This window comes from Ornithodoros turicata, chromosome 10 (assembly GCF_037126465.1).
Source record: "Ornithodoros turicata isolate Travis chromosome 10, ASM3712646v1, whole genome shotgun sequence".
Lineage (NCBI taxonomy): Eukaryota > Metazoa > Arthropoda > Arachnida > Ixodida > Argasidae > Ornithodoros > Ornithodoros turicata.
In genome coordinates, this window is record NC_088210.1 from 30348256 (window position 1) to 30364452 (window position 16197).

Here is a 16197-nt window from a genome sequence, read left to right on the forward strand (position 1 = left end):
TTTTCTCTCTCTCTCTCCCATCGAGACAACTTGCTTGCACCGAGAGACTATAGGTGCAATCCAATCTCGTTGCGCACCTCACGGTGACGAAACGGAAAGTCTCATCCAATCAGAGTATAGGACATGGTGCACGCGAGGAGAAAGAAAAACGGTGAAGGGGGTCACGAAACGGAACCGGTAAACGTGCACAACAAACCCAAAGCCAACTCAGATGCACTAAAAGAAAGTGCATTTGGGGAAAAGCGAAATAAAGGAAGAACGGGGAAAAGGTGACACGTTTCACGTAGGTCGCCTGAGACAAAAGGCGACCTCATTTCCGCGGAAGGCTTCCTACTGAGGCTTCCGGTTCCGGTCGTGTGGAAAGATGTGACAGGGGAGGAGGGGAGGAGGGGATGGAGATGGAGGGAACGTTGTCCATCACTCGATTGTCTCGCTATATACCGATTGAGAGGACATACCTTGGTCGTTGCTCGTAGACGTGGCGTGCTACCGTAGAGACGGGAGGAGGAAGTTTCCCAATTAAGGCTGTTCTCATACGTCTGTTATTTTACGAGATGTTTAGGGAAGTTTTCTGTCGAAAGAAGCGAAGCCATGATCGATAGAAAGTGACGAAGTAAGGTGCGGTTGCTGTATGTGCACTCTTATGAAGAAAAGGAAAAAAAAAAGGTAATCTTAGGTGGTGGTGCTGGTGAAAGCGCTCGCCATTGTCGGCCTCACAGCAGTAATCTTAGTCTTTTGAGGGACTATACACTTCACCACATGGCACGTTGAGCCCAACCATTGCAAGGCAAAATACCGTTATCATTCCTGATTTGTGTACACTCTTAAAAATGAACTTCACCGCATAGCACGCTCTTGGCCAACCATCATGTCGAATGATATCGTTATCTGCCCTGATTTGTTGAAAATGGGAGGCGTACGCCTTTTTTGTGACAATTATGAACAGCATAAGTGTCACAAAAAAGGCGTACGCCTCCCGTTTTCAACAAATCAGGACAGATAACGATATCATTCGAGATGATGGTTGGCTAAGAGCGTGCTCTGCGGTGAAGTTCATTTTTAAGAGTGTAATGTGCGGGACGTGCGCTCTTAAAAATGAACCTCACCGCATAGCACGCTCCTAGCCAACCATTATCTCGAATGATATCGTTATCTGGCCTGATTTGTTGAACACGGGAGGCGTACGCCTTTTTTTTGTGACACTTATGATAATTGTCACAAAAAAGGCGTACGCCTCCCGTTTTTGACAAATCAGGCCAGATAACGATACCATTCGAGATGATGGTTGGCTAGGAGTGTGATATGCGGTGAAGTTCATTTCTAAGAGTGTACGCCTTTTTGTGACAAGCAGTTCCATCGCCATCACCACCACCTTGTGACAATTAACATAACTGCATCATTGTCACAGTTGGTGGTGCTCGTGAAAGGAGCTCGCCGTGCATAATTGTCACAAAAAAGCGTACGCCTCCATTTTTAACCAATCAGGGGACAGAACGATGTCATTCGGGATGGTGGTTGACTAAGAGCGTGCTATGCGGTGAAGTTTCGTTTTAAGAGTGTATAGATGTATTTCCCCAATCGTTAGTCCCTTTCGGGCCAAAATGCGCGGACGTTTACGGGAATTTTATTGATGATCACACGTGCCCAATACCGTAACAATATTCAAAGTATGGAGATGTAGATGCACGCTCAGTCTTGAAGTTACCGCATTGTATCAAACGAACCATGGACGCGAACCTAGAGAAGACAAGCAGCACAAATGTGTAGCACCTCCTGGCTAACTGGACCTGCTCGGGATTCGCTTCTGCACAAGGTCGACCAGATAGAAGATTTCCTACATACAACCTGGCTTATGGACATTCTATGACTCGCCGAATGTGTGCTGTGTGTGCCCCCTGCGATTCCGACATTTCACACTCACTTGGTCGAAGCCTTTGAACTGCATGTTGAACTCTATCATCATCTCTGTTCATCTCTGTTCATCATCTCTCATCTGTTTGTACTTTCTGTGTGTAAGCGTACTGGGGTAGCCAGTTCGACCTCGTCGAAGCTCACATCCCCATTTTTTTTTCTTTATCACATCACCATCACCAGAGGGAATACAAGTACATACTGGAATGGCGCATGCGGATGGGGTAGCATGTTTGCCCCCAAACCACTTGCTATCACGCTGACAATCATGTTATACTAAAGAAACATATTCGGGACCTTGATTCCCGTGCTACCACGGGGGCCTTTCTCTGCTGGTCTGTCTTTGGATTGGATTGGATGTGAAAGAAAAATATGGAGAGGTTAGTTCCGACCCAGTCAGGACTGGCTACTCCAAAACGCGTTTGTGGGTGGGTGGGTGGGCCTGTCTTTCATCTTCATCATGTCTATACTTTTATTAGGAAACCAATAGTCAAGCTCGTCCATAATATTTCGATACCTACATCCTTGGCTCATCACGTAGCTTAGCTTCTTTGCAATCTGCGAAAGCTCTATACCTTTCTGAGGCACGCATTGCGAAACCCAAAAGAAACGAAAGAGAGAATTTCACTTCGCACAATCATTATCTCTTTACATTTGCACCGTTTTCTCCGAATTCCCCCCCCCCCCCCCCCTCGTTTTCATTTCCCAGTTTTTGACCCACGCATTTTTGGAATTGCTCCTACGCTTCATTATCCAAGCAGACTCCCGCTGATGTCTTTTCCTTTTTCCTCTCTTTTTTTAGTAAAAAAAAATACAAAAAGAAACACTCGAAGACGAAATGGAACGAAAAATTCTTTCCACCTCTCACAAAATTTGTATTCCCGTCTCGTTTTTTTCTGAACTGTTTTTTTTTTTTTTTTTTTTTTGGTTCACGAAATTTTTTTTTCGTTTTTCCCCTGTACATCTTCATATTGACTTGTGAGCATCTTCACTATATATCTTTATTCAGCTCGGTGTACGTGTTGGCCTCGTTACGTATGCAAGTCTCACGATTTCGGAATTTTGAGAGTGCCAAGTTGAGTCTGTATGCAAGACAGTACCCGGATTATGTGGTAGGAGCCAGCTTTCCAACTCGAACTTGACGGCGTTATAAGGCTGAGATTTTTTTTTCATACACGGAAAAGGTACGCAGAAGGAAAAGTGTACCTCACAGGCATAGAAAGCATCGTGGCGAAGTTACCGGCTGGCCTGCCAATAAGCCTCACAGCCCAACTTCAAAGCGGAAGGGACTGAAATGCTTTTCCGTGGTGTCAACTACAGGGTCCATGAACAGAATTGAGTATCTCTTAACTTTGCGTGCCCCGAGAGCTGCGGGTCTCTGACTTGCATTGCTGTTTGATTGGGCCGATTTTCTGTGGCGTGATATTTGCTGGATTCACAGGTCACGTGCATGATGTTACGATGTGGACTGCTACCATATTAGGGTATTATTCGTCGTCCTTGTTTACTTGACCCCTTTACAACACAGGGTTGCTACAGGGTTTGAGGTTCACTTCTTCTCCATTTCAGATTTGTGTCGTTTACTCCTCCCCCTTTTCCTCCTTCATTACTGCTGCATTTCACATTTGTGTCATTTACTCCTCCCCCTTTTCCTCCTTCATTACTGCTTCATTTCAGATTTATGTCATTTACTCCTCCCCCTTTTCCTCCTTCATTACTGCTACATTTCAGATTTGTGTCATTTACTCCTCCCCCTTTTCCTCCTTCATTACTGCTTCATTTCAGATTTATGTCATTTACTCCGCCCCCTTTTCCTCCTTCATTACTGCTTCATTTCAGATTTGTGTCATTTACTCCTCCCCCCTTTTCCTCCTTCATTACTGCTTCATTCCAGATTTGTGTCATTTACTCCTCCCCCCTTTTCCTCCTTCATTACTGCTTCATTTCAGATTTGTGTCATTTACTCCTCCCCCCTTTTCCTCCTTCATTACTGCTTCATTTCAGATTTGTGTCATTTACTCCTCCCCCTTTTCCTCCTTCATTACTGCTTCATTTCAGATTTGTGTCATTTACTCCTCCCCCCTTTTCCTCCTTCATTACTGCTTCATTTCAGATTTGTGTCATTTACTCCTCCTTCTTTTCCTCCTTCATTACTGCTTCATTTCAGATTTGTGTCATTTACTCCTCCCCCCTTTTCCTCCTTCATTACTGCTTCATTTCAGATTTATGCCATTTACTCCTCCCCCGTTTCCTCCTTTATTACTCCTTCATTTCGGATTTGTGCAAAGCACCAGCTCACTCATAAGGTGGGGTACGATACGGATATTATTGACAACATCTATTTATAGATGCCGCAGCCAAACAACTATCGCGTAGTTATGTGAGGGTGACATGCTTCCGTTGCAGAAACGGCTATGTTGCATTGTGATTCCCGTAACAGAACACAAAAGTGTATTGTCAATATGCACGAGAACTACCTATGGAAGTAGACCCCTTTACACGTATGGACATTTTGACATACAAGATTAACAAGTCTCCCAAAGAAAGATCGCTTTTTGTGCGTGCTAGATTTCTAATTATAGACATTTTGCTATGACATGCTTGCTATGCTTGATGTGAGCGAAAGAATGATGGTGTGCGCAATGCACACGGAATTGCATTTTAAATCATTTTAAAGGAGCAGTGAGGTGACATTTAACCTGACTCGAACAGCCACCATACAAAATATTTTCGCTCTGCGGTGTATTATAACCGCGCCATGAAATTTACAAGCACAAAATGGCGGAGAAAGCGGCCGCGGACGGCTGACACGATTCTCTCGCGCCTCTCGCGACGTAAAGCTTCGATAGGTGGTATAGTTACCTGCTGCATGTGGAAACGTTACACCCTTGCATGGGGTGTAACTTTGCACCTAAAACCAGGGGTGTAACTTTACAACCTTTTGGGCACAACGTATGCAACAAGCCAGTTACCCCCCAAAAGGTGTAACTACTCTAGCCTTTTTTTCTGAGAGTGCACGAGGCGAAACATTACAGTTCTTGCGCACCAATTCGCGAGCAAATCGAACAGGCCCCAAGCGCAAGCGCTCCTGCTCCCTTACGGTGCACTCTTAGAAAAAAGGGTGGAGCAGTTACACCCTTTAGGGGGTAATAGTTGTCGCATATGTTGTGCCTAAACGGTTGCAAGGTTCTATCTGCTAGCTACGAATGATAGGGTTACCGCTTCTGATTCGTTGAGCGACGGGGGCGTACGCCTTTTTGTAGCAATTTGGATATATGATAATTTCTTTTACCACCCTTTTACACCCTTTATAAGACGCTATGTTGACCTAGGTGGTAACTATAGAAGTTACCACCTTTTCACACCTTTTTTTTTCTTAGAGTGCGACACGCCTGAAGACAGGGATGCCCCCTGTACCTGCCACTGCTTGACGCGCTCTTCCAACGTACGCGATCTCAGCAAGGAGAACGACGAACTGACGAGTGGCCTGCGATGGTGGAGGGGCAGAGTTGAGGAACTGTAGACGGTAACGTTGCGGTGGGATGGGGCAAATAAATATAGGACAAACACAACACAAGCCTCACAACCCCCACTTGCACACTTCCATTGAATGATGGCATTTGAAGAAAAAGCACCAGCAGTGGAATTCGAACCCACACCCCTCTGGTTGACGTTGAAGACCTCAGCCGGGCGTCTGAGGAGAGCCGCCAAAAACACGCGCTTGAGAAAAGCATGCCGCAAGGTGTCTAGCTCCTCACAAAAGAGGACAGCCATTTGAGAGAGGTGTTCTTACAAACGATCGGCTGCGATATCGTACGAGGCCATGGGCCAGACGCCACATAAAAGATGACCGACGAGGCTCCATATAGTGCGCCGTAAGTCGTTTCCGTGCCGGTGTGGCAGGGTAGAGGTCATTCTCTCTCGGCAAAAAGAAAAAGGTTCATGTCGTAGCACGCTCGCCATCTGGTGCAGGTTAAGACGCAATGCTTCTAAACCTGGACAGCCACTCTCTATCTCACGTAATTGGCATCCGCTGCATCCTTATTGCCAACTGTAGGATGGGACAAGCGAAAGAAATGGAACAAAGGAAGTGGAACAGCTGACCGCGAGGTAGCGTGACATAATCGGCCCGTGAAGTACCGCAGTTTGAAGCTGAGATAAAACTTAGTTAGCGTAGGAACACCGCTTGCAAGTGCGGCAATAGACATTGTATCGCCAACTATAGGATGGGACAAGCGTTTAGAAGACCTTGTATCGCCAACTGTAGGATGGGACAAGCGTAAGCTTGCCCACATCACGCTTCAAAAATAAAGGCCACCTGCGGCAAAGCGAGCGCCACCTGTGTATTGGCATCGAGGCGCCATTGCGCCACCTGTGGCACGCAAGCGCTCATGGGAACTTCGAGCGCCTTCAAGCATGACGAGACGACCAGAGGCAGAGGTAGAAGAAGAACAACAACATTCCCAGTGTGCGCAGCAGCAGCCGGAAGCAGACGACAGAGCAGTGTTGCAGTGTCCCTGAAAGATCCCATGCTGCTTTGCGCCTCGCACTTGGTGGCGCGCGCATCTTTGTAAATCGTCACGCACTGCGCGCGGGACCTGAAGAGCACTGGCAGTATACGAGATGTGTATTCTCATTAGGGAACCTACATAAGCAGATGCGTGTTGTCATTTAGGAGATGGAGGTGTACTAATGGAGGTGAGATTGTGCGTATACTGTCATCAAGTAGGAGAACTATACCTACGGAGGTAGTCCCCTTTGGTGAGATATGGAGACAGCAGGGGGAAGTGAAGAAAACAGCCAGCGTCCAGAACAGTAACGATATGCAGGAAATCCAACAGACTAGAGTAGTAGACTACATTTCTCCAGGTGCAAAACAAGAAAGGTCCCACATGCTTGGGTAAGGTCCCAAAATTGCTTTGTCCCTGGCCACATCCAGCCCACCAAAGCTCTGCCCTCAAAGCTTTCTTCACCTTTCTGGATACCACAGGACTTCTATCCTTATTGTGAAGGCGCTCATTATTTCATTCCCCGCATCACCACCAGATAATGGTGTAGAGTATCGCCCCTCACTCTAAAAACTGAACTTCACCGCATAGCACGCTCTGCGCCAACCATTGCCTCGAATGATAGGGTTATCGCTTCTGATTCGAAGAGAGAGGGGGGCGTACGCCTTTTTGTGTCAATTTGGATACATGATAATTGACACAAAAAGGCGTACGCCTCCCTCTCCCCTCGAATCAAAAGCGATAACCCTATCATTCGTGGCAATGGTTGGCGGAAAGCGTGCAATGAGGTGAAGTTCAGTTTTTAGAGTGCTGGCGATGAAATTCCCCATCCGTCATCTCACACGCTTAGAAATGAACTTCACCGCATAGCACGCTCCTAGCCAACCATAATCTCGAATTATATCGCTATCTGCCCTTATATGTTGGAAACGGAAGGCGTACGCCTTTTTGTGACAATTATGAACAGCATATGCGTCACAACAAAAGGCGTACGCCTCCAGTTTTCAACAAATCAGGGCAGATAACGAGATAATGGTTGTGACTAGGAGCGTGCTATGCGGTGAAGTTCTTTTTTTAAGAGTGCACAATAAAGTTGTTGTTCTTAGGTCCCACGTGGACAGACTGATTGGTGTCAGAGTGTGTAGCGCATACTTCTAATACGAATTTCTCGTATTTGCGATAATCGTTAAGGTGGTGGTAGTATTACTAGCTTGCTGGTGTTTTGCGTACCACGTATCGGACATTCCCGTTTCCCACAGTAAATCGCGGCAGCAGGGATGGGCACTAGACTATACCTTCATATCTTTCCTATGAGTGTTTACAACCACAAAAACAACAACAACAACAGCTAGGTACACGCACGACGGCGGATGAGCGTTTCCGTATATCATGTTGCCCATCTGATTTCCGTTCCATTCACGCGACGCTGGCCGAAATCCATTCGGACGGGGGGGGGGGGGCAGTTTCTATGTATTAAATTACCTTCACGGTACGTACATTTTACTTTTTCGACTGCATGTATTCCCCTCACTGACCGCGCTGTATGACACGCTACAACGCTGACGAATTCCCTCGTTTTGCTGTCGCCGTAAGCACACTGAACACCTCCAATCATATCGATACGTGCATTACGATACACACAGTGCCACTTTGATGCCAATACATCTCAAAATACACACAACTAGTTCTCTTACTTGATGACAATACAGAGTTCCTGATCTGAGATGCTTAGGTTTGTTAAAGCACAAAGCTGCTGAAAAAGAAGAAAAAAAGCAGCATGACCGAGTGGCACTTTCAAGGTCGTGCTTCAAGGTCAAGACTGGGAGGTGGTGGGTCGAATCCTACCACGGGCTGTGCCGCTCTGAGGTTGTTTTCATTGAGCTTTCCAACAGACCTATCTGACGGACGTCGGCACAGTTCCTCCTGAAGTCGGCCCTGGACGCATATAAACCCCCTCTGCCTCCCCCTTCTTTCTGTTGTCTTACGTGTCCCGTTTTTCTGCGTCTCTACAAATAAACGCCCCCTCGAACCCACAGTTGTTTTGCGGTGATAACATAAAATCAACCCTTAATCCCCCGCCGCGCAATCCCTTACCATTTTCTCTACCCCCAAAGCGCCTCACACATTCATCTCGTTATTCCAATCACAATACAAATTTGTCGAGGACAACGATGTCGCAACTTTTCCCGCGGAAATAATGTACAAATAAAGTGCTCTCACACCAATCTATTTCCGCAATGCTATTTCTCTCTTCCTCCCCCCCCTCTCTCTCTCTCTCTCTCTCCCTCTTCCTATGCTTAAAAGCATTTCGACGGCGGCTTACGCCGAGTAGGATTAGGAAGGTGCAATATCTATGTGTGTGCAGAAAGCATTCGTCATCCCTTCTGCGCGTACACCAGCCTCTGCCTATTATCAACGGCTGCCGTTCAGGACTGGAGGCATTCCTTTCACTTTCGGCTCAGTTGCAGAACAAACGGAGTAAGGTATAACAAGGTGTTGCGTACACGAAGCCGTTGGCTCTGAGCGATAGGGTGGGGATTGATATAAATTGGTCTGGGAGCTTCTCTTCCATGCATAACGTCTGATGACGTCGGGATATGGAGGAAGGACCTGGGTAGTGCGTAGCTAGTTGCTGGTTTAGCTGGCTATTACGGTAGTCCTATATTGATAATTAGCGTATTGCGAGAGTATTCGAAGCATGCACGTTCTTCAAAACCTTGTTATAAATACAGAAACCGAAACCAAAGACATCTTGGAATAATCAACGCAGACGACAGCGCTGCGTATTTTATTGCAGTCGATTGAGGGGAGAGGGTGTGCACTTCGTCGTCTGCTGCCATTAAAGGAGCTATGCGGCGAGGAGTACAAGAGAAATGTGCTTAATTAACAAGTATTGCTCAGTTCATACGTTATTTTGGAACCATCCGATAATAAACCATAAACAGGATTCATTTGTATGAGACAGGTGTTTGACTCGCTGTCATTTCTGCTCCCACAGTGTTGTACGATCGCGAGAAGCTCTGTATTAATGCAGACGACAGCGCTGAAAACGACACGGGCATTCGGAACTAACTTACGACGGCGCCGCTTCTAGTTCGCACTATAAATTGTTGTCTGCAATATTCAGCAACACCGACCCCCAGAACTCTTCTTTTTTTCTTCTTCTTCTTTTCTTCTTCTTCTTCTTCTCCTTTTCTGTTCTGCGTTGCACAGTTTGTCGTTTATCAAAGGCACACTCAAAGCGCCCAATGAAAATCGACGTTTCGGCGGCGCCTTACTATTGTGCTGGGAGCTTTTCTTTTCTCTAATTCTTCTGTTCTTTTCCTTAGCGGCAGCATCCGTATCAATCTACGAAGCATGAATATGCGTTTGCTTTTAGCTGTGTTTCGGAAAGGGCATATGGGAACGCGCACTGAAGCAGGTTGAACACAGCTGCACGCCGTGTGAGCTATACATTCAGTGTGCTCCACATGCGAAAGGAGCAGACGTTTTACCTGGGACACCCTAAAAACGGAAAATTTTAAGTAGTGGAGACTTGACAACCTCACGCCTCGGTGTTTTATTTTTGTCCGCTGTCTACATCAAAGCATATTGTCAAGGATTAAAGCTCGGCGCGCATTACATAAGACCCCTTTCTGCAAGGGAAGATTAACACGTTACGCTCTGCTGTAGCACATGTGGCAAACAAATGGCTTATCTTATTTTAAATTTATCTTATCTTAAATTTATCTTATCTTAAATTTATCTTATCTTAAATGATTCTTGTCAATGTCTTATTGAAGCCTGTGAGAGCGAGCGACCGGGAAATGCCATAAAAATTATTTCTCATTATAATATATTGTACAATATTTGTTGATTGCCCGATCATCCATGAAGTATGTTTTGTTAACTTTTTGTGTTTTTTGTGTCGTTGTTGTTGTGGTCTGTTTGGTCGTGATGCTTTTTTGTAAGAAGTGCAAGGTACCTACCTGGAGATGCACTGCTTTCATTCTCGAATTTACTACGTTGGCTATCAAATTTTTTTTAAAAAACAACTCTGTATTAAAATATCTATTGCCAAGAACACGGCTTACAAAACGGGCATTGTTCCAAGAGGGAAGCAAGACCCGCTGACCGCTCGTCTCAATACTCGTTGAAAGAATACTTTATTTGGCTCGTACATCATGATCGCACCTCGCCTCGTGAAGACTTCCTCATTTCTTTTTCTACAGGCATCATTTACACGTTGTTTTTAATTTATGTTTAGTAAATTCCTAACGTTACGCGACCTCGAGGGCCGAAAAAGAACGTGGAAGAAAAGAAGGGAGGAAAAACGGAAAGCCGAGGAAGAAAAAAGAACACGCAACAGGTGACTCCACAAAAGGTAAAAGTAATACATGTTGATTAGAAAGTATCACATGTATACAAAAAAGATATATATATATATATACTAGGGAAAGGCTGGGCTTTCGGTGGTCAGTTAGCTCACCCTGACGGGAGGAATCACGTGTTACGTGACTTTCTGACGCCATCCGCTCAAGCGTTGCCTGCCTACGTACTGCTGATGAGGCCCAACAAGGCCGAAACAGCTGTCCAGGACTGGCATGGCGACGTTTGACTTACAAACATATATATATATATGTGTGTCACAGCAAGTACGTTAATGAATTGTAATGCGTTGCAAGCCAGGTCCGAGACGAAACAGCAGCATTTCATGGTCCGTTGGAGCGTCGGAAACGTCAGTTGCACTCAGATAGGACCTTTCTTCTTTTTTTTCTCGTCGAATTTGTAAGCGTAAGCGATACCAGTGCCCGCGACAAGCAGTCCTCGCTGAGCCCGGAATTCCGCTCTGCTGGATAGTGACAGTTCAATCTATCACAAAACACAATGCCCCCGCGTTCGCCACTTTCTTCTTGTCATGTTTCGCCAAATCGAAATTGAGTAACAGGCCTGTCGACGCAGACACGCAGTGAGAAAGGTTGCTGAATTACCTTTCCAGATAAATACCGGGAATGGATGTCGCAGGCAGCTCAACAGCGGGTTTCCACTCATGCGATGGGAGACACGGACAGGAAATGTTTACTGCAAGCGGTCCCTGCAAAGCGTGCTTCACTGCACACATTGTCATACTGCGGCAAAGCCCTCTTTACAAACCGGTCGTCGATGTTGAATGTCGGCTGTTATAATTTCACTTATTCGTGCACCTAGAGCCTCTCCCCCTCCCCCACCTACTCTACGCGGTGTCAGTATGAATTATGCATTCACAAAGTATTCAATTATCGTGTACGTCGGGACTCCGCGATAGATTTCAACTCTCTTTCAGGAGAAACAAGCCTTTCTCGTACGAACGTTCCTATTGTTCATGCATAGGACATTTTCCCCGAACTCTTATTAAAAAGGTATGCTTCTTTGTCAGTAGACTCATCACATAGTTTTTTTATAGTGGGTTCTACACGGGATATCTATGTCAGTACTAGAAACCCCATAGCAATCCCATGTTGAGGGTTCGTACAATGTATGTTTTATAATGATACGCTCCTATACTAATAATGTAAATGTCGAGGACAAATGACATGTTTCAGTACGTAGCGGGATCGGGAAGGGCATTGGACAGAACGGGTCCCGTGCATCTGCACATTCGTTATACTGTTCTGTTAACTCACCTAAACAGGTGACGTCAACGACCGAGAGGGTCGACGACTTCTCTCCGGCGTCGTCCTCGGGAGACAGAGACGTCTTCCGCCTGGACAGCACTCTCCAGACGACCGACATGGGTTCCCCCATCATCAATCAGTCAATTAACAAATCCCAGTTGACTACCAGTCCGCCACATCGCTCGGCAAAATAGAGTCACTCGCCACCGCACAGGGCGCCACAGTCATGCGATGAAATTCCACGGGATCTTCTTCTTTCCGGATTAAAATTGTAATCATCCCAATAAATACTTATAGCACGTCATTTGCTAATTCGATGTCTTTCGCCAAAGCTTCAAAGTCTGCTTTTTCGATTATGTCTTCTGCTGACTTCACAGATTTCTGCACAATGATCCGTCGTCTGCTCTCTTTTGAGACTATCGTCTGCTAACTTCACCTTCTCCGGGCATCCGGTCGGGTAATTCGCACGGGAGAGTACTGAAAAGCGGACAAATAAAACGTCGACACGTCACTCGCTGAAAGACGGAACGATTTCTGGTTTTGTTTGCATTCCGCGTGACACCAGACGTGAGCGCAATCACAGAGACGAAATCGGGCGCACGCGTGCACCTCTGTCCAGGAGACAAATATCAGCCGCGTGCAGCGATCTGCGCTTCTGATTTCTGCGTGCTGTGAAAACCTTGCTCCGTTTCCTAAGCGACCACCATGGGGGCGCTGCTAGCGTGGCGGCTTTGCGCCGTGCCGCGGTCGAATGCGATACTATACATTCCTGCTTTTCTTCGTTCCCTAACACTTTCTTCTCCTCTCTGCGCTATCTCCGTTTATGAGCTTCGCTTGCTTCAGTCGAAGATGGGAAGTAACGCAAGATTCTCTCCGCGAAGAAGCATGCGCATTCTCGAGAACGAAGCGTGAGGTTGACGTTTAATATTTCATCCCTTCGTCTCGTGCTCTCGGATGTGTGGTCATCACTCGAATAACTAGGGAAAACATACCATAAAGAAAAACCATAAAGATAAAACAAAGTCATAAAAAGATGAAGACTCGAAATGCTCGGTTGCACAACATATTGACCCAATATTGGCAATACTGGCCCAATATTAGTCCAATGTGGGTCCAATATTGTGCCGACATAGCCAATATTAGTCCAATATTGGGCCAAGATGTTGTGCTTCTTGGGGCATTACTTTCGGGTTGATTATCATATTTTTCCTACGCTTTCTACCCGCGGAGCAACACAGACGAAAGAAGGAAGTCACTGAAAAGGTTAGCCCAGCTGTAGGACTCGAACCCACATCTTCTGGATCCTGGATCTTCTGGGTTCGAGTCCTACAGCAAGCTAACCTTTTCAGTGACTTCCACCTTTCATCATTCATTTCTTAGGCACTTGAGGCTTTGCATGTATTTGTCCCTTCTATGTGTTAAGGCCTGAGAACATTTCCATCATGTTCAACACCGACGAAGACCTGTAGAATACACCCCAGCTTTTTCGTTTCGTGTACCAGCAGCACACGCACTTGCTCGGACATTGTTTTCTACGCATACAGCCGAAGGCGAAACTTGGGCCTTGCTCGGAACAATGCACCTTGTTCACTGGAACGTCGGGAACGATGATTTACGACTTCCTCATCTTTGTGGTTGCGACCGCGAACAACGCGGTACCCGTAACGCCCTTCGTTCGCTTTGAGTAACTTTTCCCGCATATCGGCCAGGCGGTGCGCCGAAGCCCACTTCCAGGCAGGAAATAAACGCCCGCTTTCTGATGGGTGGGGTGGCCGCGTGTTGCGCTTGAAAAATATTCCGCCCGGGCTCGTTAATTAATGAAGGCCAGTCCGGTCGTAAGACAACAGCCTGGCTGTAAGCTAATGACATAAATGGAGACGGCACAATGGGCTTTTAATCAGCGATTTTATTGTTATTTACGAGTTTTGTTGTAGCCTCGCATTAGCAGATGTCAGTGAACAGGGGGAGCAAAGTCCGAAATGAAAGTGTCGCATTACACGGATTGGTGTTGTGATTACTGCGGAACAAATTTCAAACGTGTAAATGACGAGGATGCAGAAATGTCGTCGCGTACCTGCTTTTGGTCGGGTACCGCGTCTATGTTTTACACTTATTTTATACTATATACTATTTTATACTTAAAAATCCATTGCAATTTTTGCTTTTGTAAGAAAAGTACGGCATCGTGAATTCCTAAAGTGTGCCTGCACTCGTTTAACGAACCTCGAGTTCTACGAAGTCTATATGTGTTCTTACCTCTCTGCGTAAGATACATTGGAAGCTTATATTGGTGTAATGGGGTCGACCTCCACAGGTGTAGTTATCCTGCTTTATGACGACCCACACGGGAACCAAGAGCCAAACTGCCATATGTGGGCTTTTGCGGTCTAATAGCCTCAGTAGTAGTCTTCGTAGTTTACATCTGAGGTGGATCTAGGAGGATCCGGATATTTCGCCCCCCCCCCCCTCAGTTTCTGTTGTTACATCTCAAACAGCACAACATCTTGGCCCAATATTGGCCCAATCTCTGTCCAATATTGGGCCGAGATTGTCAATATTGGCCCAATATTGGTCAAACATTGGCAATATGGGTCCAATATCATTATTAATAACCCTGCATTGGAACGTGTTTATATAATATATAAATATCTTGGCATTTACATATCTTCGAATATATCCCGAAAACCACACATCGAGCATATAACCAAAAACGCCACACGCACTCTAGGATACATCCGCCGTAATTACATCCGGACAGGCGACACTCATTGCTCAAGTGGAAAGTGTACAACACCGCGCAGCACGGTTCATTCTCGGTAATTATGCCAGTGCTACCTACATGAAAGCTAGTCTTAACCTATCTCATCTCTCACTTCGACGCAGTGTTACTCGTCTTTGTCTATTTCACAATTTTTTTTTATCATAACGTTATCCTCCGACACTCTTTAATTTCTCATCCGTCACATATTTCTTCACGGCTGGACCATGCACAGAAGCTTGGCATTCCCTTTTGCACTACTAACGTATACTTTCAGTCATTTCTGCCCAAAACTTCTCTCGAGTGGAACCACCTTCCCGGCTCTATTTCATCCATTACTGACCCTTCATTATTTAAGAATGCTCTTTGTGATCATCTGAACGCCATATAGTGATTTTTTTAATTGTTTGTTTTGTATCTTCTGTACGCATCCACTTATATTTGAACTTACTGTTACGTACGCCCCTCCCCTCTCTAATGCTAATAAGCCCTGAGAGTATCATAAATAAATAAAATATTGGTCCAATGTTGGACCAATATTGGGCCGGTATTGCCAATATTGGGCCAAGATGTTGTGCTGCTTGGGTAGGTGGGGTGTAGGACGCTGTTTGAGGTAGAACCCCTCCCTCCCCCCTCCGCAATCTCCTAGATCCGCCTCTGGTCTACGTAGTCCAGTGGTGTAGACGCTGTTGGCCGTTTGACCCTCACCTCTTCGCTCACCAGTCTATGGAGAGTATGGTTCATCCTTGGTACATATTTTTCCTCCGTTCCCTCGTTTGTTTTTCCTCCGGATTTGTATGACTGTGTGTTTGTGCTTTTATTGTTATTACATGCACTACTATTTAGTTCTTTTTTTTTGCAGACTCTGTGGACGACAGCGGAAGCTTCCCACCTCGGGTACGTAGCACTTTCTTTTTTTTTTTTCAACGATGCATTTCTTGCGCGAACTGGTATATCAATGAAACGACAGTACAGCGTTGCAGTAAAACTGCCTGAATCACGTGGCCGTACCACGTGACTACGTCAAGTGGGCATAAGGTGTCACGTGGTGGTTAAGCCCTATAAAGCTACGGCTTTCTTTAAAAAAAAATAATTTTTCCGACAAAGCAACAGCAAAAGACCAACTTTTAAAGACGTTGCCTACGCAGTCCGAGGAACAATTTTCATTCCAACCGGTTTGTATGCATTTTTTGTTCCTTTTTTTTTAACAAAACATATATAGTATATAACAATTACAACGTTACTACAAATACAACAACGTTTCGTCGATCACTCCGAAATTTCTACCCAATTTTCTCTACTTAGAGAGCAGGGACGCTAACGACCGAATGGCGTGGTCTCTAATCTACGTAGCATAAGCGTGCCTCCAATATAATGGAGCCAAGGC

At 45.7% G+C, this 16197-nt stretch overlaps 1 protein-coding gene across 1 annotated transcript in view; it reads right to left on the reverse strand.

The window, feature by feature from the left end:
- Positions 1-12521, reverse strand: part of LOC135369839 (probable cationic amino acid transporter) — a 152975-nt gene extending 140454 nt beyond the window's left edge. The window contains exon 1 of the mRNA XM_064603393.1: positions 12062-12521. Within this exon, the coding sequence (XP_064459463.1) occupies positions 12062-12185 (124 nt within the window). The 5' untranslated portion in view covers positions 12186-12521. The remainder of the gene's footprint in view (positions 1-12061) is intronic.
- Positions 12522-16197: the final 3676 nt, after the last annotated feature.